This window comes from Myotis davidii, unplaced genomic scaffold, assembly GCF_000327345.1.
Source record: "Myotis davidii unplaced genomic scaffold, ASM32734v1 scaffold32, whole genome shotgun sequence".
NCBI lineage: Eukaryota > Metazoa > Chordata > Mammalia > Chiroptera > Vespertilionidae > Myotis > Myotis davidii.
This window is the reverse complement of record NW_006286587.1, coordinates 9,969,374-9,993,082: the sequence shown is the minus strand read 5'-3', so window position 1 is coordinate 9,993,082 and position 23,709 is coordinate 9,969,374. Positions and strand designations below refer to the sequence as shown.

Sequence of the window (23,709 nt, the reverse complement as noted above, 5' to 3'; positions counted from 1 at the left end):
AGCTTCACCCATGTAGACTATGTTAGTCAACTCCTTGGTCTCCTGCCTACATTCTTGCCCCACTGCAGTCTATTCACTTCAAAGTATATGTCCCATTACACGAAGACATATACTCTTTTTGTGTTCCACGGGGTCCTACATGATCTGGTCTTTGCTGTTTATCTGAACTTTGACCACTCTCCCCATTACTCCATTCCAGCCATCTCAGCTTTCATGCTAGCTTGGAATACCCAAGAACACCTCTACTTCAGTGCCTACTGTTTTTCTCTGCCTAGGATGATCTGCCAAATAATCACATGGCTCTTTGTCCTCAATACACCAGGCATCTACTCATATGTTTCCCTTCAAATTATTTTTCAAAAAACAATACTTTTTTTATTGCTTAACTAATTTTAATAACATGACATAAAACCCCTACACTTGATATAATCATTACACAAAACACTTAGATGATACAGTCTTCTTTTAAAATATAAAATAAGCAAGACATGTGAAAATAGATGTTTCAATTAAATAAATGAATTTTATTTATTTATTATTGACACTATTGCAGAAGTCTCCCATTTCCCCCACTTTATCCATCTCCCCCATAACCTTCACCACACTGTTGCCTGTGTCCATGGGCTATGTATATATGTTACTTGGCTACTCTCTTCACCTTCTTTTATCCAGTCCCCCCACCGCCCTCTTGTTCTGGCCTCTGTCAGTCTGTTCCATGTATCCATGCCTCTGGTTCTACTTTGTTCATTAGATTCCACATATAAGTGAGATTACATGGTACTTGTCTTTCTCTGACTCACTTCTTTTGCTTAACATAATAATCTCCAGGTCCAGCCATACTGCAAAAAGTAAGAGTTGTTTCTTTTTTACAGCCAAGTAGTGTGCCATTGTGTTAATGTACAACAGTTTTTTATCCACTCATCTACTGATGGGCAGTTGGACTGTTTCCAGATCTTGACTATTATAAATAATGTTACTATGAACATATCCCTTACCCAGATTGAGATTTCATGTTTTATCACCATGTGCAGTTATATATCTATGTAATTGTTCATCTTTGATTCCCACACTAGAAATTAAGCCCCATGATTATAGGTTAACTAGAGGCCCAGTGCACGAATTCATGCATTGGTGGGTCTGGCCAGCCCAGCCCCAATCAGCAGATCGGGCCGGGCCTGTGGGGAGGAGGAGATGGCGGGACTGATTGGGGCCCAATCAGGGCCAGGCTGACTGGGGGGAGGGGCTGCAGGTGATTGGCCAGTGGGCCCCACCCCTGATTGGGGTGAGGGGGCTAATTGGGGGTGGGGCTGGCCGTGGGGAGGGACTTTGGGCAGTGGGCCAGGTGAGCCGTGGGAGGGTGGCCAGCCATCCCCACCCCCGATTGGTATGCAGGGAGCCGATCAGGGGTGGAGCTGGCTGGGGGGAGGGGTCATGGGCCAATTGGGGTGGTGGGGGCTGATCATGGGTGGGTCCAGCCATGGGAGGGGCTGTGGGTGGTGGGCTGGCCGGACCTGCCCCTGATCGGGGTGGTGGGGGCCCATCATGAGGTGGGCTGGCTGGAGGGAGGGGCTGCAGGAGGTTGGCCAGCAGACCCCACCCCCTATTGGGGTAGTGGGGGCAATCTGGGGTGGGACCCGCCAGGGGGAAAGGCTGCGGGAGCTTGGCTGGCCGGCCCCACCCCCTGATCGGGCTGGTTAGCACTGGCTGCAGTGGGCATCATAGGGACCAGTTGTTCCATCATTATGGCATTCTGGTTACTGGCTTTTTATATATATAGATTACATATTGATTTCCTCCTTGCATTTGGCTATGCTTATTCATGTTCCTGTCAAGCTCTTCCTCTACAAAATACTATGCTACATTTTAACATTTAGCAAAAATAGCATTTAGTAAGAACCCCCCCAGACCTTGAGAACCTTGTCCTATCTAATATCACCAAGCATTCTGTGGCAACTACACTCTCTTACTTGCATCACTAGATGCCCTTGCTTCAGAGCCTTTGCATTTGATATTTCCTCTGCTACAATTCTCTTTCCTGCGGTACTTTTATTACTAACTCTCTCCTTCCTCACAGAAGGGTCTACTCAAAAACTATCAGAGGACTTGTCCCTAACCATCCTATATCAAGTTACGCCAAGTTTTATCAATTTCATCCCCTTAGTCTTTTTTAAAAACCTTTTATCAGTTGACTATTATCTTTTCCACCAGAACATCGTTTTCTTGAGGGCAAAGTCTTTTTACTGTGCATGGCTGTCTCCCTTACAAATGTCTATTTTAAAACAGGGCCTGAGATAGACACTCAGTAAATACTTGTGTCTTTTATTGAATTTTATAATCTTTAGATGCTTTTGAGAGTTAGAGAAAGGCTCTCTATCTGCCTGAGCTCCGTTATACTAGTACATGCTCCAGTTGGCTGTTATACTGCCCACTCCCATTGAGTAAAAAAGGAATCAAAATCAAGAAACAATGGCCACTGCAGAAGGAAAAGATAGAAACACTAGACAATCAGAGGCATTTGACAAGTTTGCATTACCTCCTTAACTTAGCTGTTGGCTAGTTTTGAATCAAAATTTTTTCTTTTAATGACAATAGCATATGATAATCCCACTGCACCAGAGAATGCTGGAGGCTCATCATCGTCCATGTTCTCTTCTTTATGATACCCAGATATTATGTTCCCAGCTTCCTGGGGACTTGGGTAGAGCTATTTTATGGTTTTACCCAGTGTAAAGTGGCTTACAGCACTGTGCCACCTCTAGGTCTGGCCTATTAAAGAAAACAAAACAAAATAAAATAACCCTTTTGCCTGCTAGATATCAATGCTTAGGAGAACCTTGGGATTCCCATGTTGAAGTCAGCACACCCTCTATTTACCTGAATCCCTGAATGACAGCATGGAGCTGCCACTAAGTTGAACACTTGCCTATTGATTTTGAGCCATTATACATTGTGGGTTTATTTGTTAACATTCAATATTTGGCATATACTTATTTTTTTACACAGTCTAACTGGCTTTATTTGTTTATTTATTTACTAGAGGCCCGATGCACGAAATTTGTGCAAAAGTAGGCCTTCCTTCTCCCAGCTGCCAGCATCAGCTATCCTCTGGCACCCAGGACCCGAGCTTCCCTCGCAGCCCTGGCTTTGTCTGGAAGATTGTCCAGAAGGATGTCTGGTCTAATTAGCATATTATGCTTTTATTATTATAGATTTTAATAAATTTATTGGAGTGACATTGGTTAATAGGATCATATAGGTTTCAAGTATGCATTTCTATGATACAAGATCTATATATGGCACATATTTATACTTATTAAAAATTCATTGCTTATATGCAATTCAAATTTAACTACGCATCTTGTATTTTTATTTGCTGAGTCTGGCAACCCCACACTCAAAGCCCTTACACAGAAACTTGTACATGAATGTTTGCAGCAGCATTATTCATAACAGCCAAAATGTGGAACATCTCAAATGTCCATCAGCAGATGAACAAAATATAGTATCCCATATAATAAAAGCCTAATATGCTAAGTGTCTGGTACTCTGGTCATCTGTTCAACCAATCAAAGCATAATATGCTAATGATATGCTAAGATTGCTCAACCACTCACTATGATGTGCACTAACCACCAAGGGGTAGACAGTCAACCGGTCAACCAGTTGCTATGACATGCACTGACCACCGGGGGCAGACACTCCAACCGGTAGGTTACTTTGCTGCTGGGGTCCAGCCTATCAGGACTGAACAAAATGGGCTGGACATGCCCTGGAGTCCTCCTGTGGTCCCTCCTGGGCTGGCTAACCTCCTGCATCCCTCCCCGGCCCCGATTGTGCACTGGTGGGGTCCCTCGGCCTGGCCTGCACCCTTTTGCAATCTGGGCCCCCTCAGGGAATGTCAGAGAGCCAGTTTCGGCACGATCCCACAGGTCAGGGACTCTAGTACATTTATAACTATAAAATGAGAATTATATCACAATAAAGCTGTTTAAAAATAAAAGTCCTTACTGCATAGCTTCATGTCCCTGCATGTAGCCTCTGGGTCATTGCTCTGATGTCTTTGCTACAACATGGGAAGGTGTTAAGCAGTGAGGGAGTTAAATTGTGGAAAGAACTTTGGAAAACATTTTTTTTACATTTTTATTTTAGCTAGTCACAGGATTTTCTTACTTTCTGTCTATCATAAATTTGTTGTAATGTGAAGGCAGTATCAACATCTTTGTCTTTTTTTTTAAGTATACACAATTGTTATTGCTATGACAACTTACCAGTAGAAAAGTAAAATTCTCTGACTATTTTATTTATAAAATTTAGGTTTTAATGCTTGGCTCTGCAGTTCAGGTGACAATACAATCGATTTTAAAGTTTTTATTTATAAAAGATATGAATTCTTTTCCTAGCCGGGTGACTTGGTTGGAGTGTCATCCTGTACACCAAAAGGCTGCAGGTTTAATTCCTAGTCAGGGCACATACCTAGGTTGCTGTTTCAATCCCTAGTCAGGGAGCATGTTGGAGGCAGTCAATGTTTTTCTCTCACATTGATGTTTCTCTCTCTCTTTCACTTTCCCTTGCTCTCTCTCTTTAATATCAATTTAAAAAATATCCTTGGGTGAGGATTAAGAAAATGATATGAATTTTTAAATTGAACTGAGCAGTCATTAGAGTGATTGCATTAAGCTATTTTTCCTATGAATAGATGGATTTTTTACATTCCTGTTTTATTTTTTAAGTTACACAAAACATGAGCAAAAATCTTTTTCTTTATAGATATCAGTGAACAAAATCAAACAATTTTTATCATATATACTGGAACGAAGAAAATTGGTCAAAGTAATGAATAAAAGAGAAAATCTCTTGGAAAAAAAGAAGAATCAACATAAATTAAGAATAAAAGAAATTCGAAATAAAGATATCTCAAAAAGAAATAAAAATTATTGTAAGTTGAATTGCCTTTCACATGTAAATGTAAAATAACTGTATGTAATCTAAAATTGAATTTTAGAGCTACTGTTTTAAAAGTCTTAGGATATAGTAGTAAATATTTATATATACAAAAGCCTTAAATTTAGCAGTTTCTGACCCTCATTTTAGATTTAAGAATTTGTACTGATGAAAATAAGCAAGATTAATAAGTAGAATTCCTGGGGAGGGGGGGAATATCAAAAAATTATGCAGATAAAACATTTATTAGCTATTCTGCTAATTGAAACCCTTATACTTTGAAGAAAATCAAAATTAATGTAATACTCTTATTTTCCCTAGTCTATCTGAAACTCCCCTGGTAAAGACATGCCTGATTAATGCATCAATTTCTCTGGATGCAAGAATGGTCTCTAGACTCTAGAGGGCCACAATGGGTTCTTAAACTGGACCGGAGGGCCGGAACAAAAGCATGGATGGAGTGTTTGTGTGAACTAATATAAATTCAAAGTAAACATCATTACATAAAAGGGTACGGTCTTTTTTTTCAATAGTTTTATTCATTTCAAACGGGCCGGATCCGGCCCGCGGGCCGTAGTTTGCCCACGGCTGGTCTAGACAATATAAACAAGGTCTGCATAGATTCTGTCTATATAAGAGTTAACCAGTGCTCAATCATAAAATTTAAGAGTCAATTTCAACATTTTATTTAAGTCTGATGCATGAAAGCTTCTCTTTTCTAACATATGTTTGAATTTATATATAAGAGTTCTGACAGAAAAAAATTAAGATCAGTTTTTAATGGCATTATAAAAAATTATATAAACATCTCTTTAACCTATTTTAAATCTAAGTGATATACATTGAAACATTTCACCTGACATTTTTTTTTATACATCAAAACATGGCCTGCCTTTTATTCAGCATAGGTACACTGATTAGCATTTGTAGTATAAACCTCACTCAAGCTGAAACATTTATGATTTCCCATCTCAAGTATTTAATAAAGTGAGCACTAAAGACATTTATGGAGCAATCTGTGGGTAGAATCCTGCCATATATTTGCAGACTTTTCCCCTACTCATTCTAGATCAGTGGTTCTCAACCTTCCTAATGCCGCGACCCTTTAATACAGTTCCTCATGTTGTGGTGACCCCCAATTTCATTGTTGCAAATTGAACATAATTAAAACATAGTGATTAATCACAAAAACAATATGTAATTATATATGTGTTTTCCGATGGTCTTAGGTGATCCCTGTGAAAAGGTCCTTCGACCCCCAAAGGGGTTGTGACCCACAGGTTGAGAACTGCTGTTCTAGATGCTTCACCTACAATTAAATCGAGTAATTTTTAGTGGCCATCCTTTATCAAGTTTTTTCATAGTATTTAAGTTACACAGAAACACAATTTCTTTCTGCACTTATATTTAATCAGTTTATATATTGTTTTATTAAATTCTATAATGATAAAAGTACAACTGGTACAAACAGGTTTAAGAACAAGCATTCCTGATTTTTGGTAAGCAAGGGATGGGAACAGAAGTTCACATATGCACAATCCCGCATGCTGCAAGAATGCTATATGCTGTGGACTTCAGTAATTTGAGTAGAATAAATGAAAAGAATTGGTTAATTTGCAAGTAAGGTAGGCAGTGGTTGTTTAAAAAAGCCTTTCCTGTTTAAAAGAGCAAATAATGTCACCCTTCAAATGAAGTTTCTTTCCCTTATATGCAAGTGGTTATAGTATGTCTAATAATCCTATATAATAAAAGAGTAAGGGGAAGAGATCAACCGAAGGACTTGTATACATGTATATAAGCCAAACCAATGGACATGGACAACAATTTGTAATACCTTAACTAATAATTTAAAAAAAGAAAAAAAATCAATAAAACATTTAATAAATAAATAAATAAATAAAAGAGTAGTATGCAAATTGTCCCCTCGACCGGAGTTCTTCCGGGAGTTCAACCAGGGGGTGGACCGGCCAGGGGTAGGGAGGGAGACCCCAGCTCGCAGCACTTGCAGGTGGCCAGGGGAAGGGAGGGAGGTCCGGCTGGCAGCCAGCAGCCCCTAGGGACCCTACCAGTGCACGAATTCCATGCACTGGGCCTCTAGTAATAAGTAATAAACTAACTCTGAGCATTTTCTATATTATTTCAGTGCTTTATTCAATTTAAGGTAGTTTACTGTGGTCTCCAATCTGATCTATAAGATGTGAAACCTGCAGTACAGCAAAAATAAAATAATTTGTTTAGCATCACAAAAACAATGTTTAGTAGGGAAACTGAAATTTGAACTTAGATGGTCTGGTGACAAAGTCCTCCAGCTCTTAGCCATTATGCCATATGCCTGTCACAAAAGAAAGCTGACAATATCATGAAATTTTAATCCTATGTGTCTCAAAAGAGTTTGGGGGAAATATTGAAGTTACACAATAAAGATACTGCAATTTCCTGAGTACTAACTCTACTTAAAGTTTTTAAGGGAAAATAAATAATGGTAAATAATTAACATTTTTATTTTAGAACTATGTAATAGCTATAATGTATTCAAGACATTTCACATTTTGAATTATCAAACCTAAGACTTTAAAAATTGTCTTCCTGTCCTCCAGTCTTCTAGGGAGTGTACATGCATTCATTCATTGCTGCCTATCTAAATGCTCTAAGGACATTTGAAAAGCCTTGTCTTACAAGTCATAATATCCATTCACCAAGCTTTACATAACTTAGAAAATGTATCCTGCCAGAAGTAAATATAGAAGAGTTATTACTGCTTATTGTTTTTTTATGAGAGTCTTGATTTAACAATGACTTTTTTAATGTTTAAATCTTAATATTTTAAGAGCATTCTTCTCCATATTCACCCCAAAAGACTGGCTTGCTGCTTAATTCAAGAGTTGGTTCTAGATATACATAAAAATGTTGATGTGTGTGTTACTCAAAGTATCAGGTAGGGTTTTGACAGGAAACAAATGGCATGTTTAAACTGAGTCATTTGAGAAAAATTTAATAAAGGGACTATGTCTAAAGGCCCAGACAATGTAGTGGGAAACCACAAAGTATTTTCCAGGTTGGAACAGTAATTACCACCCCTAGGTCTGAGTGGTCACAGGGCAATAGTGGCTACTGGAATGCTGAGAAGGGAAGCAAAGTGGAGAGGGCTGTCTGACACAACTACGACCTCAGGTCAAAAGACAAAGTCAGCCTGCCACACCCAGAATGAGAAGCCAGGGAATAAAATACTCCTACCTCATGCTCTTCCTACTCTCCATCCCTCCTGCTGGTGCCTTTCAACCCAACCTAACCAGAAGCTGGAGAAGAAGAGAGTTCATTGATCCAGTCCATGTGGGTTTGTGTGCCAGGGAACAGAATAGAGAAGAGTTGATCTAGACAGGCAATCAGAAGACATTCAACACACCAGGTTTTCCAGACAAAGAAATTAGATGGCATGAACTAAAAGGATGGACTTTTAGTGATATGGAATAGTAGCATAGTTATTAAAGGTAAAATTTCAGGATATTAGAATTATGAAACTTTAGAAGTCATCTAATCTAATGTCATCTTTCATCCGGTATTTCTGGCAGATGACAACCAGCTTCTACTTAATACTGGTGACTAAGCTCACTACATCATATAAAGCAGCTTATGACATTATTTAATACATCTCTTTCTTATGTTCTTAATGTAGATTAAACCAAAATCACTTGCCAACAGTGATCTTAAGTAGTAGACTATGTTGATATTAAACTCTGCCATTTGGAGCCAGACCTAATCATCCTGTTATTGATTGCTCCACGCAGAGTACAGTGGAGCTGTTACCCTACCTCCCTGAATACTGTGGCTCATACGTATTGTTTCTAAGATCCTGCTAGTTGTTCTTGGTACCATTATCAGTGATGACATATAATGAACTTACAGCAAATTGAAATATCTGCCCACCTAAAATACTAAACCAGTGTATCAGTCAGGGCTCAAGCAGAAAAAAAGAACCAATAGGAGATATATGTTAAAGGATTTATCGCAAAGCATTGGTGTGCATGATTGCATGGGGCTGCCTGTCAACAAGGGCAGGCTGGAACTCCTAGTCCAGCAGCTGAAGCCACTGTTTACAGGTTAAATTTTTCCTTCTCAGGGAAACCCCAGCTCCATTCAACTGATTAAGCCTTTCATCTGATTAATTCAGCCCAGCCCAGGTTATCTGGATAATCTCCCATACTTAAAGTCACCTGCTTATGGGTTTTAATAACATCTATAAAATACCCTCCCAGCAATAACTACTGTTTTATTTAATAACTGGGGACTGTAGCCTAGGTGAATAGACACATAAAATTAATCATTACAACCAAGTATCTTCCAATTCTTATATGTTCATCTAAATATTTGAATCTAAGCCTAAGATTTTAGATTTATGTATATTAAATTTTATTCTGTTTATTTTATACTATTATTCTAACCTATTGATTACAGCAGCTAACTCATCAGCTATTCTCTTCTATTTTCTGTCATTCAAAATGTTGATAATCATGCTTTCCAATCTTTCGCTCAAGAAGTTAGCAAGACAGGGTCAACCTTAGAGCCTTAATAATCCACCTTCAATAATCCACCATAAATTTCTAGAATTATATTTACCCACTTATCAACCAGATACAAGTCTACATGTAATGAGGTTGAAAAAATAACATTTTATTAACCAGAATACCTTGTAAAGTGATCACTGTCTTTGTTTTGGAAGTTGGCTTAATATGCATTTGTGGATAGAAGGTAGGCAAACACCATTTTCTGATGCCCCACCTCTAATCCACACAGAAGCCTAGTGTCAGCTGTTTCCAAGTATTCAAAAGTGGAAAGAAATTGCACTGTAGAGCCAGAAAGAGAAATCTTGTCATTTTACTTTTGAAGAGTAATAATAAAAGAGAATAGAAGAAAAAATATGGAGAAATTAAGGGGTCAGAAAGATGGTTATTATGCCAATTTAAGAAACCAATAAAACATCAAAGTTGGAGAACCCAACTGAGTTTTTTAACTCATTGATAACCCTTAGAATTGTTTTTGTTAATGAAATTAATGATCTCATTTTGCTTTATAAAATCTTTGGTAAAAATCAACCTTCCTCATAAATGCGTTGTAAGAGTGAATATTTTGGGGGAACAACTAGAAGTGATGTTGAGTTACCTAGGAATATGGGACAACCTAGGAAATGTACTTATTGAATCAAGTTAAGAAAGTAAAGGAAGCTATGGAGAAGTAACCTTCTAAAGAGAGGGTTTGAACTTCACAGGTTGTGGAGTGAAACAGGAATATGGGCTACACATGGGTGTCAGACTGACTAAAACTGTGCTAAATTCTGTTCTCATCCAACATTTTGTACAAAGTATATCATAAAAGATGGGATATGAGTGTTCTGTATAAATGCTATTCTCAGACTTGCTAGTCCTTCAGAAGTAAGAAATGGGATTTAATCTAACATTCTCAAAAAAACATTTCTAATTCTTAGTGATCACATCACCTTAACTGAAGGCTCACAAACCATGCATAATAATCTGCTCTGAAAATTCAAGAGATTTCCCTGGCCTATGTGGCTCAGTGGGTTGGAGCATCATCTCATACACCTAAAGTTTGAGGGTTTGCTTCCTGATCAGGGCATACACTGAAAGGATGTGAGTTCCATCCCCCGTCAGGGCGCTTATGGGAGGCAACTGATCAATGTTTCTGTCTCTCTGTCTCTGTCTCTGTCTCTCTCTCAAATCAATAAAAATATCCTTGGGTGAGGATTTTAAAAAAGAAAAGGTGAGGATTTTTAAAAAATAAAGAGATTAACATCAAGCCATTTCTGGAATATTAATATATTTCTCCCTATCTTGAAAATAGAGGAACTACTTATCCATTTTCCATTCTCTACCATTTGTAGCTTTACCTAGAATTTCTCAAATATAACCAATAGCATTTTACTCCCATTACTTCAAGGCAAGATCTGTGCCTGGCTTAGTATCTGTCACATAGCAATACGAAAAATATTTGCTGAATTAAACTGAGTTAAATTCTTTCTCTTATAGAGGTAGGATATAAACTCAGGTCTTCTTACTCCAAGTCTACTATTCTCAATAACATACAACAATATAGGTGCTATATAAAATTACAAAGCCTTACATTTTTAGAGTATATTTGAATAGTTTTACAGTTGAACACAATGCTTTCGCATCCATTACATTTTTTAAAATGGCATGTTCATTTCACTCAGCTAATTATTCTCTCTGAATCAGAATTGAGTCTAATAGAGTAATTATCTTTATTACATTGTTAGCAAGACAAATCAATAATTAATCATGCAGAGGGATAAATGGAGCCTGTTCCTGCAGGCCACTGGAACACTGCCTTCTATATTCTTCAATGCATTTCTCCTGACAAGGTCCTTCCTGGCATTTCTTGGATTTAATCATTATTAATTTTGGAAATCAGATCATTACAGTGTTCTTGATTTGGGGAGGAACTGTTTTTGGAATCTCATGTTAAGCCAGTCTTGGCATTCTTTTTCTTGTTTCTGTGGTCTGTGACCAGGTAGGCTAAATTTATCACTTGTTTTCCACTTTATGGACTTTTGGAATGTACGTGGAGGATATTGTGAAGGGCCGTTCAGACCTCTCTTCAATGAGGGACTTGTTGCCCCAGTTGCTGGCAGTGCTGTATGCAGACAGCCTTCAAGCAGTCAGTCCCTTCAGGGACTGTCTCAGGTGCAGAATGCTGCATAGCCAAGGTTATGCCTCCTCCCTGGGGCAGCCCATTTCCTATGACTAGTCAATTCAGGAGCATAAAGTCGACCATATCAGCCTAACTTGGGATGAGTTAGAAAAGCCATTTAAGCTCCAGAGCACCCTGTGGGGCCAGAGAAGGGTTTAATGGGTCTGCATCATAGCTTCTTCTTCTGCCTAATCCATCTTCTTCCCCAATTGTGGTTCCCAAGGGCACGTCTTTATAACACTATGAACTCTTAAAGTCTGCTTATCAGGAAACCCAATCTGCATGCCATTTCCTATTACTAAAAGTTTTTCTTTAAATCAACAGAAGTTGTATGTAAATGAGTTGTTTTTAAAAGAAAATTACCGAAGATATCCTATTCTAGCAAAATGGTGGGCTAGTCCAATGTGGAAATCCTGCTGCTACAAATAAAAAAAGAAGAACTGGTAATGGATGAGCCTTGGATTTTTCTCTTTTTTAAAATACATTTTTATTGTTGATAGTATTACAGATGTCCCCCACTTTTTACCCTTTATCCCCCCTCCTCCCAGCCCCTAATCACCCCCTCAGGTCTTCACCACCCTATTACCTGTGTCCATGGGCTGTGCATATAAGTATATATTTCTTGGTTTATCTCTTCTCGTCCCCTCATCCCCACATTGACGTATGTCAGCCTGTTCCATGCCTCCATGCTTTGGGTCTTATTTTGTTGGTCAATTCGTTTTGTTCATTAGATTGCACAGATAAAGGAGATCATGTGATACTTGTCTTTCTCAGATTGGCTTATTTCACTTAGTATAATATTCTCCAGGTCCATTCATGCTGTACCAAAGGGCGATCCCTCTTTTTTACAGCTGCATAGTATTCCATTTTATAAATGTCCCACGGCTTTTTTATCCATTCACTTACTAATGGGCACTTGGGCTGTTTCCAAATCTTAGGTATGGTAAATAATACTGCTATGAACATAGGGTGCATTTATTCTTTCTTATTGGTATTTGGCAGGAGGGAGGGTAGGATATATTTTATTTATTTGTGTCTTCTCTGTTTCTTGATGAATCTGGCTAGAGGTCCATCAATCTTATTTATCTTTTTAAATAACCAGCTCTTGGATTTATTGATATTTTGTACTGTATTTTTTGTCTCTATGTCATTTATTTCCTCTCTGATCTTTATTGTTTCCTTCCTTCTACTTCCGCTAGGATTTTCTTGTTGTTCTCTTTCTAATTCATTTAGCTGTAGGGTTAGGTAGTTTATTAGTACTTTTTCTTGTTTCTTGAGATAGGTCTGTAATGCTATGAACTTTCCTGTCAGGACTGCTTTTGCCATGTCCTGTAGGTTTTGGGTGGTTGTGTGCTCATTTTCATTTGTTTCCAGGAAGTTTTTAATTTCTTGCTTGATCTCATTGGTAACTCATTCATTGTTTAATAACCTGCTATTTAGCCTCCATGTATTTGAGTATTTTTGAGGTTTTTTATTATAGTTGATTTCTAACTTCATGCCATTGTGATCTGAGAAGATGCTTGGTATTTTATCAGCCTTCTTGAACTTATATAGACTTGTTTTGTGCCATAATATGTGGTCGATTTTTTAGAATGTTTCATGTGTTTGTATTAGTTACAAACAAGAAAGCTCCTGTGCTCCCATAGTGCCTTATTGCATAGTGCCTACCACATGACTATTGTAACTTTTGGTAAACATGTCTGTCTCCCCTACCAGGATGGGGCAGTGTCTTGATCATATATGTGAACACAATATCGATCACTGTGTCTAACACATGTTAAGTATTCAATTCATATTGATTGAATAAATATGTAAAAGTATGAGTGACAGAGAACAAGTTGTCTCCAGCTCTCCTTTTTCTCATTAGTATCTGAAACAAGCAAGTGAGCACTTTTTGTTCCAAAGATTTGCTTATACTTATTATAAACAAGAAGAATCTATATTCATTCCACAAGGACAAGTGATGGGGATTAAGGAATAGACTTGATTAGGGAAATTTATAGTTGAAGGGTCAACATGAGAAGGCATAGGTTCCCTGTTCTCCCTTATCCCTTAGAGAGATGAGTTGGGTCCAGGGATTTCTGTACACATGGAAAGTCTATCTGCTACACTGCCTACTTAGAGTACAATCATGGGGGGGAAAGTAGCCTTCTCAGAGGTGAGCTATTTGGGCATCTAGCTGCCTGGGAAAGTCAGATATCTAGCACCTGGAGACCTTAAGGGCCCAGGGGAAATTGAAATCCCTCCTATATTCATTTAGAATGTAGCTACTGGTCTGACAGAAAGTTTGATTTTGGGCGCATTCTTTCCCATGGGGAAGAGGGGCAGCTTGTTTTTCATGTGATATGAAGTTGGTATCTGTCTTAGTTTGCCATAACAAAATACCAGAGGCTAGGTGGTTTAAATAGCAGAAATTTGTTTTCTCACAATTCTGGATGCAAAAGTCTATGATCAGCAAGGTTGGTTTCATCCTATTGCTTCTCCCCTTTGTTAAAGATGGCCATCTCAGAGGACTTCAGACTCATGAAAATCCTTTATATAAGTTCAGGATGTTCTCAAATCATTTTCCCAAATTTGTAAATCATTAAACCATAAAAAAGAAATTAAAGTATCATGAAGATAACTTTCTCTCATAATTGAGCTCTCTTATAGTAAATACAAGTTGTATTTCAATATATTTGGAAAGCACACACAAAAAAAGAGTTACTAATGGAAAAGTAAAATCCATGGATGGAAAGCTGTAGTAGTAAATCATTTCTCTTTTGTATATGCATGGCAGAGTTAATTTTTCAAGTTATTCTCCCTCTTTGAAAGCATGTTAATAGGACATTGCTATTCCAAACACAGATTAGTAGGTTTTCCCCCATTATCTTTCCTCCTTAATTATGAGTATGGATAACATATGACTCAAAGCAGAAATTAGATGCTAAAATGTCTGGTATTACTAAATTGATTGGATAACTTGAAACATTCAAAATAATTATGAATTAGCTGTAAATTTAGACATTAGTTTAAAGTGCTTACATTTTAAAAAGAAAGTGAACAATTCTGATAGCTTATCAAGGAGAAGAAAAACAAGAGGCACTTAAGTCTCTGTGGTCTGTTTAATGAAGCATCAAATCCCAGAATGCCTTCCTTTAAAATGGCTTCAGAAGGGGTTCATCTAATCAGAGGTTTCACTGAGTGCTGTAATGGACTTCAAGAGGCACTGTGAATTTGTGGAAGGGTGTGTGTGTGTGTGTGTGTGTGTGTGTGTGTGTGTGTGTGTGTGTTGCGGTGGGGTGAAGGACTCTAAAGCTAGCCAGCTTTTCCTATCTGTAAACTGGGGAAAATGTTTTGAAAATTGTGAGGTGTTATATACATTTGAGAAATATCATGATTGCAGCAGGTTAAATTCTGTTTTTTTTATTTTCATTAAATCCTATTAAAGTTACTCTGAGTCCCCATCCCACAAGGCAAGTTATTATTGATATTCTTTCTGTGTATCTTCCCTAAGGTCCTAAAGGTGGCATACTAACTCAGCCCTCTTTTATTCCTGATGCTCATCCCCAACAGTTCTCAGATAGTCTAGAAAGATCTCAGAAAGATTCTAGGAGAGGAGGGGGGAGCCTTGGGCAAAGCTAAATTTTTACCTCCTATCTTAGGTGTACACCTGTCATCTTGGAGATGCCCATTGCCTATGTCCTTTCTTATGTCCTCTTCTAATGTTATGGCTCTGAGGTTTATGGTCCATGCTTAATTAAGGGAGTCTGGGAGCTGAGAGCCTGGTGTCTAAGAGCCGGCCTCTAGGCATACCAGGCAAACCCTTCTCTTGGAGGCCCTTGCTTCCTGCCTTCTGCTTTGGAACTTTGTATCCCCTTTCCAGACTTGGAACATCTCTTTCCTTTTCCCTTTTACCATCAAAAGCATCTCGTTGTCTCCTCCATCATCCAGACCCCTTCACAAAAGGCAGGACAAGTATACTTTTGTAAGCAGTTTCTACCTTCTGACCAAAAGTAGGGTGATTTTCTTGAAATGCAGAGATTAAAAAATAAGGAGAACAAAAGTCAAGCTATTATACCAGCACATTATTTTTAAAATATAAAACACAAAAATAATGTTACTTTTCCTTGTTTTTTTTTCATATATAGTAAAAAGGCGAGCAAAGAAAAATTTCACAGCTGAAGGCGACCAGCTATTTAAGATGGGCATCAAGATTCTCCAGCAGTCTAAAGGGCAAAGACAAAAAGCACAGTGAGTCTTTATCCAGTTAAATAAGCCAAGTTAAATTTCCAGGTTGAGAAAAAGAAGAATTCAAAAACTAGTTTCAATGTCATTAAAATATTATTGATATAACAAATAAACATATTTATTCATAAGTTTTTATTTTTAAGGTATCCTACATATTATCAGTATAAATAAATGGAATCATATGTGAAATTGTGGTTCCTACACATTAAGTGAAATGCAGAATTAAGGCACTTATCTGAACATTCAGGTAAAAATATTCTCTTTTGACTTTTTATTAGATACTAGAGGCCCAGTGCACGAATTTGTGCACCAGTGGGGTCCCTTGGCCTGGCCTGCAGGATTGGGCCAAAACAGGCTCTCCACCATCCCCTAAGGGATCCCAGATTGCAAGAGGGCACAGGCCAGGCCAAGGGACCCCACCAGTGCACGATCAGGGCCAAGGAGGGATGTGGGAGGTTGGCCAGACTGGGAGGGACCGCAGGAAGGCTCTGGGGCGTGTCTGGCCCTTCTCGCTCAGTCCAGATTAGCAGGACCCCAGCAGCAAGCTAACCTAAAGGTCAAGACATCTGCCCCCTGGTGGTCAGTGCATGTCAGTGCAGTGGTTGAGCAGCCTTAGTATATCATTAGCATATTACGCTTTGATTGGTTGAATGGCTGACCAGAAAACTGGACACTTGGCATATTAGGCTTTTATTATATAGGATTCCAAATAAAATTAAATTCATTATTTAATTAGTGTAGTTGTTTTAGAATGCTTTATTCTCCTATGTATTTGTTCAGTACTTTCTGGTTTTAAAGCACTTTCGTGTATGTGATCCCATTTTATCCCCAGACTTATGAGTGAAGAAGTAAGGGAATTGATCCTCTCATTCAGTCATTCAGCCTCTTTGTATGTATGAGAGGCAAATTGGTAAACAAGTCAGTGCTATTAGAATTTACAAATGTTAAGCAAGCATGTCAGGGAAATACAAATTTGTCTGAAGGAGTCAAGAAGCCTCTGTGACAGCCAGCATTAGCTGTCATTAAGAATTACCCCACATCAACAAAGAAGGTTGGGAACTATGCTGCTGCCCCACACCAAGTTTCTGATGTGCTCTAGAGATGCATTTAGCCTCCCCCTCTCCCTGCACCCACCTTAATACAAGATACCTAATTGAACTTTCCTTTTGCCCCTGCTGCCCAGTTTCTCCTCTTGGGGATTGTAGCACAGATCTTAATCCTATTTAATTTGCCAACAACTTTCTCCAGCCCTGGGTCCTGCTTCTAGTATTCCTTATATTACCTTGGACCTTCCTGACAGGGGAACCTAGATACCTACCTCTCCCTCAAAATCAAAGACACATAGAAAGATTGGTTTTGCAACCCATTGCTGCACCCAGGACCAGTGAATGGATATACTGCTGGATCCTGCAGTCCGAGGTTTCTCTGCCTGATCCATGGCAGTGCCCGTCTAGTCTGAGCATCCCACCAGGCTATGCAGTTGCAGCAGCAAGCCATATGACAGAGAGCTTTAGGGAGTCTGTATCCTGATGTCAGATCTATCCCTGGATGCCAGACATGTGCATTCATTGACCTTTGAGACCTTCTATTTTACTTGTGTTCTGTTTCCCAGGTTCTCAGCTTGCTCTGACAATTTCTTGCTTAACCTCCTGACTTCTTTTCTATTTTTTTCACTGAAGTCTACTCTCTGTTTTGCCATCCGGGACTCTACTGCCTACCTGGATGTCACTAGCCCATCCTTTTTTGTCTATTCATTCTGTCCCAGCCTTTTACCAAGAGCAGGCTATGTTAGCATCAGCCTGGAAATGTGGTACATAAAGCTGAGTCTCCTGATCCTTCTAAACTGGTAGCAATGGCAGATATGTGTGTTTGTTCCAACATTTGAGTCAATGTCACAGGTAAAGGTTAAATGCTTTCATGTCTTACCATTACCAGAAAGGAAGTTATAATAGTAAAAATCAATCCCAAAAGTACTCTCTGTCTCTGACACAAGTTTTGACCTTGCAAGTCTCTCCATCACTGCTGTCATACAGATCCGTTACACAGATCCATTACTGCTGTACAGAAGGTGGCTTCTGACCCCTCAGAAAATGCAATGTGAGACAATCCAATGGCATCTATATTTGCAATCACTAAGCTCTCACACCATTTACCCACTAATTACAGGAGAAAATTACAGTGCCATAAAACTTTAGAACCTATGCAAAAGTGGTGGTGATGATGATGATGATGATGATGATGATGATAACTAAATTTATTGAGTACTTACTCTATACCAGATGCTATTCCAATTACTTCCTATGGATTATTTCATTGAATCTTCCCAGCAAACCTATGAAATAGGTGTTATTATTATCCCTATTCCATAGGCGAGGGAGGCACAGGGAAGTTAAATAACTTGCCCAAAGCTCTGAACTAATAAGTGGTAGAGCCAGGATTTGAACTGAGGCGGTCAGACTCTAGAGCCCTTATAATCATTAGGTTTTGTTTGGTTACTGTTTTTCCATACAGCCCTGACTTTGATCTGATAAGAATATGTTGTGTTATAAAAAATTATTTCAGAGTATTAAAGGACTGTTGTTCTCATGATAGTAACTTCCTAGAAGTGACAATCAGTTTTGATTATTTTCAATTGATTTTTATTATATTGTTATATATTTCAGAATTTACTATAAAATAAATGTTCATAGTGAACTTGGAGTTCACTATTTTAGGACAAGTGCCTCAATTTTTCACTTCACTTGGTATATAAGCTTGGTATATATAATGTATTTTATATATTTCTCCTTTTTGTCAGCTTCCCTATTTGTCAGATATATTGAAATTTTAATCTTAGACTAATCTAAGGATAAAAGAATCTACTGGGCTAGAGGTGTAATGAACATTAGCTAAACCATGTTGTTAAAAGCAATGACAACTGGGTCCTAGAGAGAACTATTATGAAAGAGGGAACAGAAAATTTCATTTTTTATTATCAAACTTCTAACTGCATATTCTTGAAACAGAGCCTACATATTCTTTGCCAAAGCAGCTGACCTGGGAAACTTGAAAGCTATGGAGAAAATGGCTGATGCTTTGCTATTTGGAAATTTTGGCATGCAAAACATAACAGCAGCTATCCAATTATATGAGCTGTTGGCCAAAGAAGGATCATATAAAGCCCAAAATGTGAGTTTTGGAAAAAATAAATCTCAAATAACTACATCCTGAAATAACTATAACATGTAAGAGGAATTGAGTGATAGTCTTCCCGCACTACTTCGTGAATCCAGACCTAGGGAAGTTACTGCAATGCACAGAATAGTGTAGTGTGAGGGCAGGGAACCAGCAGCAGCCGTGGGCAAATCCTTACAGTTACATTAGTGACTTTCAGGAATGGAACAGAACTGCTCTCTACTCCACTTTCCATGTCCATGTGTGTTCTGAGAAAATTTGAGAACTCTGAATTCTTAACATACGTTTTATATGTAAAGTATATTCACCTATACAAAGAAATATAGAACTAAATCTATTTCCTTGGGATGATGTTTTCCTGGTTTTCATGTTTGAAATACTTAATAAGTTATATATATTTACTTTTCTACTTAAAAATGAATTTCATTTTATTCCAAGGATAACATAAGCATTTCATATAAAATTTGAAAAAAATTCAAAAAAAGACCTTCATAAACCAACTACCCTGATTCAGCTATTGCATTTTCCCTTGGTTTCTTCCTCTCTCCATCTTCCTTTTTACACCATTCTAATCACAATACAAGTGCATATGTCATTTTGTTTCTGGCTACTTAATGCTATAGCAAAATCATATTTTCATGTTTCTAGTCTTTTTAGTAAAAATATTTCTTCCTAATTACAAAAGAAATTCATGCTCATTACAAAAAGAAATCTGAGAATACAGAAAGTATGAAAAAGAAAGTCAAAGTTGTCTAAAAACTTTCCTCCCAGATATTTGTGTGCGTGTGTGTGTGTGTGTGTGTGTGTGTTTTGTTTTTTTTACCATCCAGTAAATTTAAGAAACTATGCTTTGGAATCAGAAAAACTTAAGTTTGAATCTATACTGCCACTTGCTTATTGTGTAGCTATGTAAGAAAACCTTTTTCCCTTCTTCTGCATGAGAATTTGACCTTCTGTTCACTCTAGCTCTGTTTCCCTGGTAATTTGATAGGAGTAAAATGTTAACTGTGTTTCTAGGGAGCATTGCTTATGATTGAAATGATCTCTGATTGGAAAGCTTCCTTTGGACCAGGAGGAACCATAACGAACTATAAATACCTGACGGTCGTAGTGATTCTTACCCTGGACACTATATCTATGGAGTTATTACATGGGGCGTGACATTTTTATGTCAGGGTGGCTCCCACACCCACCCAGTGTTAATATAAGCCCCTGGATCTGAGCCATCATTTAAGGGACCAAAGATGGCTACTGGAATATTGTGCAAACTGCAGGGAAGATTTCCACAGATGAGAGAGCCTGGTACTGCCTTTTGAAACTGTGGTTCCTGTGTGATACCCAACTGAATAGACTGTTGGTAAATGCAGCCTATTGGAGTCTTATGAATCTTTATGTTTAATTGAACCAGAAATTAGACCAGAAGACTGTGGGGCAACCAATCTAATTTTTAACTGTAGTTAAGATAATGATAAAACACTGGGAACTATCAGTCTGCTCTCTGTGTCTATGAGTCTGTTTCTCTTTTGTTTGTCAATTTACTATATATTGTTCTTTAGATTCCACATGTAAGTGAAATCATATGATATTTGTCTTTGTCTGATTGACATTTCACTTCCATAAAATCCTTTAGGTCTATCCATGCTGTTGCAAATGGTAAGATTTCATTTTGTGTGTGGATGATTCATATTCCCTTATATAAATGTAAAGCTTTACAAACTAGTCATGGGAATGTAAAGTATAGCATAGGAAATATAGTCAATAATATTGTAATAACTACATATGATTCCAGGTGGATACTATAAATATCAGGGGGAACATTTATAAAGTATATGGTTGTCTAACCACTATGGCTATACAGCTAAAACTCATACAAAATAATAGTGAATATAAATTATAATTTAAAAGAAAACTTCACTGGGTACTGTAGCTGTCTGGTTCACTGCTGTATCACTAGCATTTAGCACAATACCTGAGACAAAGAAATATAAATAATTAATTATATACTTATATAATTATATACTTATATAAATAATTATATACTGATATAATTAATTATATATATGTAATTAGTTATATAACAATTAATGATGAATTAATCAATGGAGTTATTGTAGGATTAAAATAATATGTGAAGGTACTTAATTCCATGCCTGGAACTTTGTAATCATTCATTATAAAAAAAAGAATATAAATATCACTCCCACTATTATTCTTCTAGAATTTACCTATAACTATGTAGAATTTATTTTTGAAAATGACATCATACTTTAATTGCTGTTTCCTAATTTGCTCTTTATTCACTTAACAATACATCATAGACATCTTCCCATATAAATATATACAGATTAATATCATCATTTTAAATAGCCATATAATTTTAATTAATGTGAGTTGTTGAATACTATTTTTACCCTAGGTAATATTTTGCAGTTAAATATAAAATAATTATATTTACAAAGCAGTAAACAGATTTATAAATGTTATAATAAAATATGAGAGTTATCAAACCTTCTTTCTCCATATTTGGATAATCAAAAATATAAAGTTTCAAGACAGATCAAATTTTATCATCATGTCCACCACTAAAATGATACCACCTAGCCCTTCCAGTCAAGATGGTAGCTGAGGTAAATGCAGTACTCAAATCCTCCCACAACTACATCAGAATTACAATTAAACTATAGAACAACCACCATTCAGATTCTCCTAAAATCTAGCTGAACAGAAGTGCTATATAACTAAGGATATAAAGAAGAAGCCACATTGAGACTGGTAGGAGGGGTGAGATGCAGAATGGGCTAGTCCCACACCCATGCGTGTTGGATAAAAATTAGGAGGGCTATCTCAAATGCAGTGGTGCCCCCTGAGAATCAAGGGGTCTTAGCCCCCCACCAGGGTCCCAGCTCAGGATTCAAGTGCTGGGAAGAGAAGTCCCGATAACTTCTGGCTGGTAAAGCCAGCAAACTTTGTGGCTGAGTGAGACGGAGGGCTACAGAAGTCCCAGGAAATTCCTCTTAAAGGGCTGACACACAGACTTATTCCAAGTCACTCACTCAGTTTAGCACTGGGCATCAGGGACATACAGGAAAGGAGGAAGTTGTCTAGCTTTGGGGCAAGAGTTGGTGGGGGGTGAGGGAGCTTTCTCCAAGACAGAAATGGGAGCAAAGGCCATTGTTTCTTGTCTGGGCTGTCCCCTCACAGAGCCAGCAGGCAAGCACCATATCTGAGTTTCCATCAACCTGGCTAACACAGTTTGCCCCACCTTGGTGATTCCCTAAGACCCCACCCTACCCAACTTGCAGGCCCAACCCAAGCAATTCAGTGGCTTTTCCATACACACAATCTATCATGGCTCATGCTACAGACAGCATTCCTAAAATATTTCAAACAAGTAGCATCTGGCCTCAGCATACTGTGTACCTCTTGCTAAGTGGCCCCAGGCACGGCACCAGTGGTAGCTGGACTTCGTTAACAGCTTGGCCTCTCCTGGCCCCATCTCCAGATCACTTTGTAGCTCATGCCAGGTGGCCCCAGGGCAGGACTCATGTGGTAGCTAACCTTGGCCTGCATCTTCTTGGAGGCCCCAGAACAAGCACACTTAGCAGACAGCTTCAGATCATGTCAAAGCATCACCCTGACATGGATTCTGCTCAGTAGAGGCAGTCCCTACACAGCTGATCCTCCTCAGTGATCATAGCCAGCCCTTGTAACTTATCAGCCTGGGGGTAAACCCCTCCCATTGATGTAGTAACAGCAATCAAGGCTCAACTACAACAGGGGGGTGTACATGTCCCATGCAGGGGGCAAACCAGGACCTACAGGACACCTGGTATACAAGGCCATTCTACCAAACCCAGGAGATGTAGCTGCTCTAATACACAGAAATTAACACAGAGAGGCAGCCAAAGTAAGGAAACAAAGAAACATGTCTCAAATGAAAGAACAGAACAAAACTCCAGAAAAAGAACTATACTAAATGGAGAGAGTTTAAAACACTGGTTATAAGGATGCTTAATAAAGTTAAAGGAATAGTAGTTGAACTTAGAACTTAAAGAGGTATAAAAACAGAGATAGAAAACATGAAAGGAACCAGTTAGAAATGAAGAATATACCAGCTGAGATGAAGAATACATTAGAGGGAATCAGTAGTGGAGCAGATGAAGCAAAAAATCAAAGTAGAGATTTGGAAGATAAGGAAGCAGAAAACACCCTCAGAACAACAAAAATAAGCAAGAATTTTTAAAAATGAGAATAGTATTAGGGGCTTCTGAGACAATTTTAAGCATACCAACATTTGAATCATGAGGGTTCCAGAAAGAGAAGAGAGAGAACAAGAAATTGAAAACCTATGTAAAAAGTAATGATGGAAAACTTCTCTAACTTAGTGAAGGAAATAGACATACATGTTCAAGAAGCTCAAAGATAAACCCAAAGAGGCCCACCTCAAGACATGTCATAATTAAAATGTCAAAGGTTAAAGACAAAGAGAATCTTAAAAGCAACCAGAGAAAAGCAGTTAGTTATCTACAAGAGAGTTCACATAAGATTGTCACATTAATTCTCAACAAAAATTTTGAAGGCCAGGGTTGCTCATCTCATCTCTACCACAGCACAGTGTTAATGACCTACAACCAACATAACACC

The 23,709-nt window shown here is 38.1% G+C and overlaps 1 protein-coding gene across 1 annotated transcript in view; it reads left to right on the top strand.

Moving 5' to 3' along the window:
• Positions 1-23,709, top strand: part of SEL1L2 (SEL1L2 ERAD E3 ligase adaptor subunit) — a 118,340-nt gene that overhangs the window by 24,725 nt on the left and 69,906 nt on the right. The window contains exons 3-5 of the mRNA XM_006758105.1: positions 4,768-4,936; positions 15,792-15,894; positions 18,897-19,059. Of these exons, the coding sequence (XP_006758168.1) occupies positions 4,768-4,936; positions 15,792-15,894; positions 18,897-19,059 (435 nt within the window). The remainder of the gene's footprint in view (positions 1-4,767; positions 4,937-15,791; positions 15,895-18,896; positions 19,060-23,709) is intronic.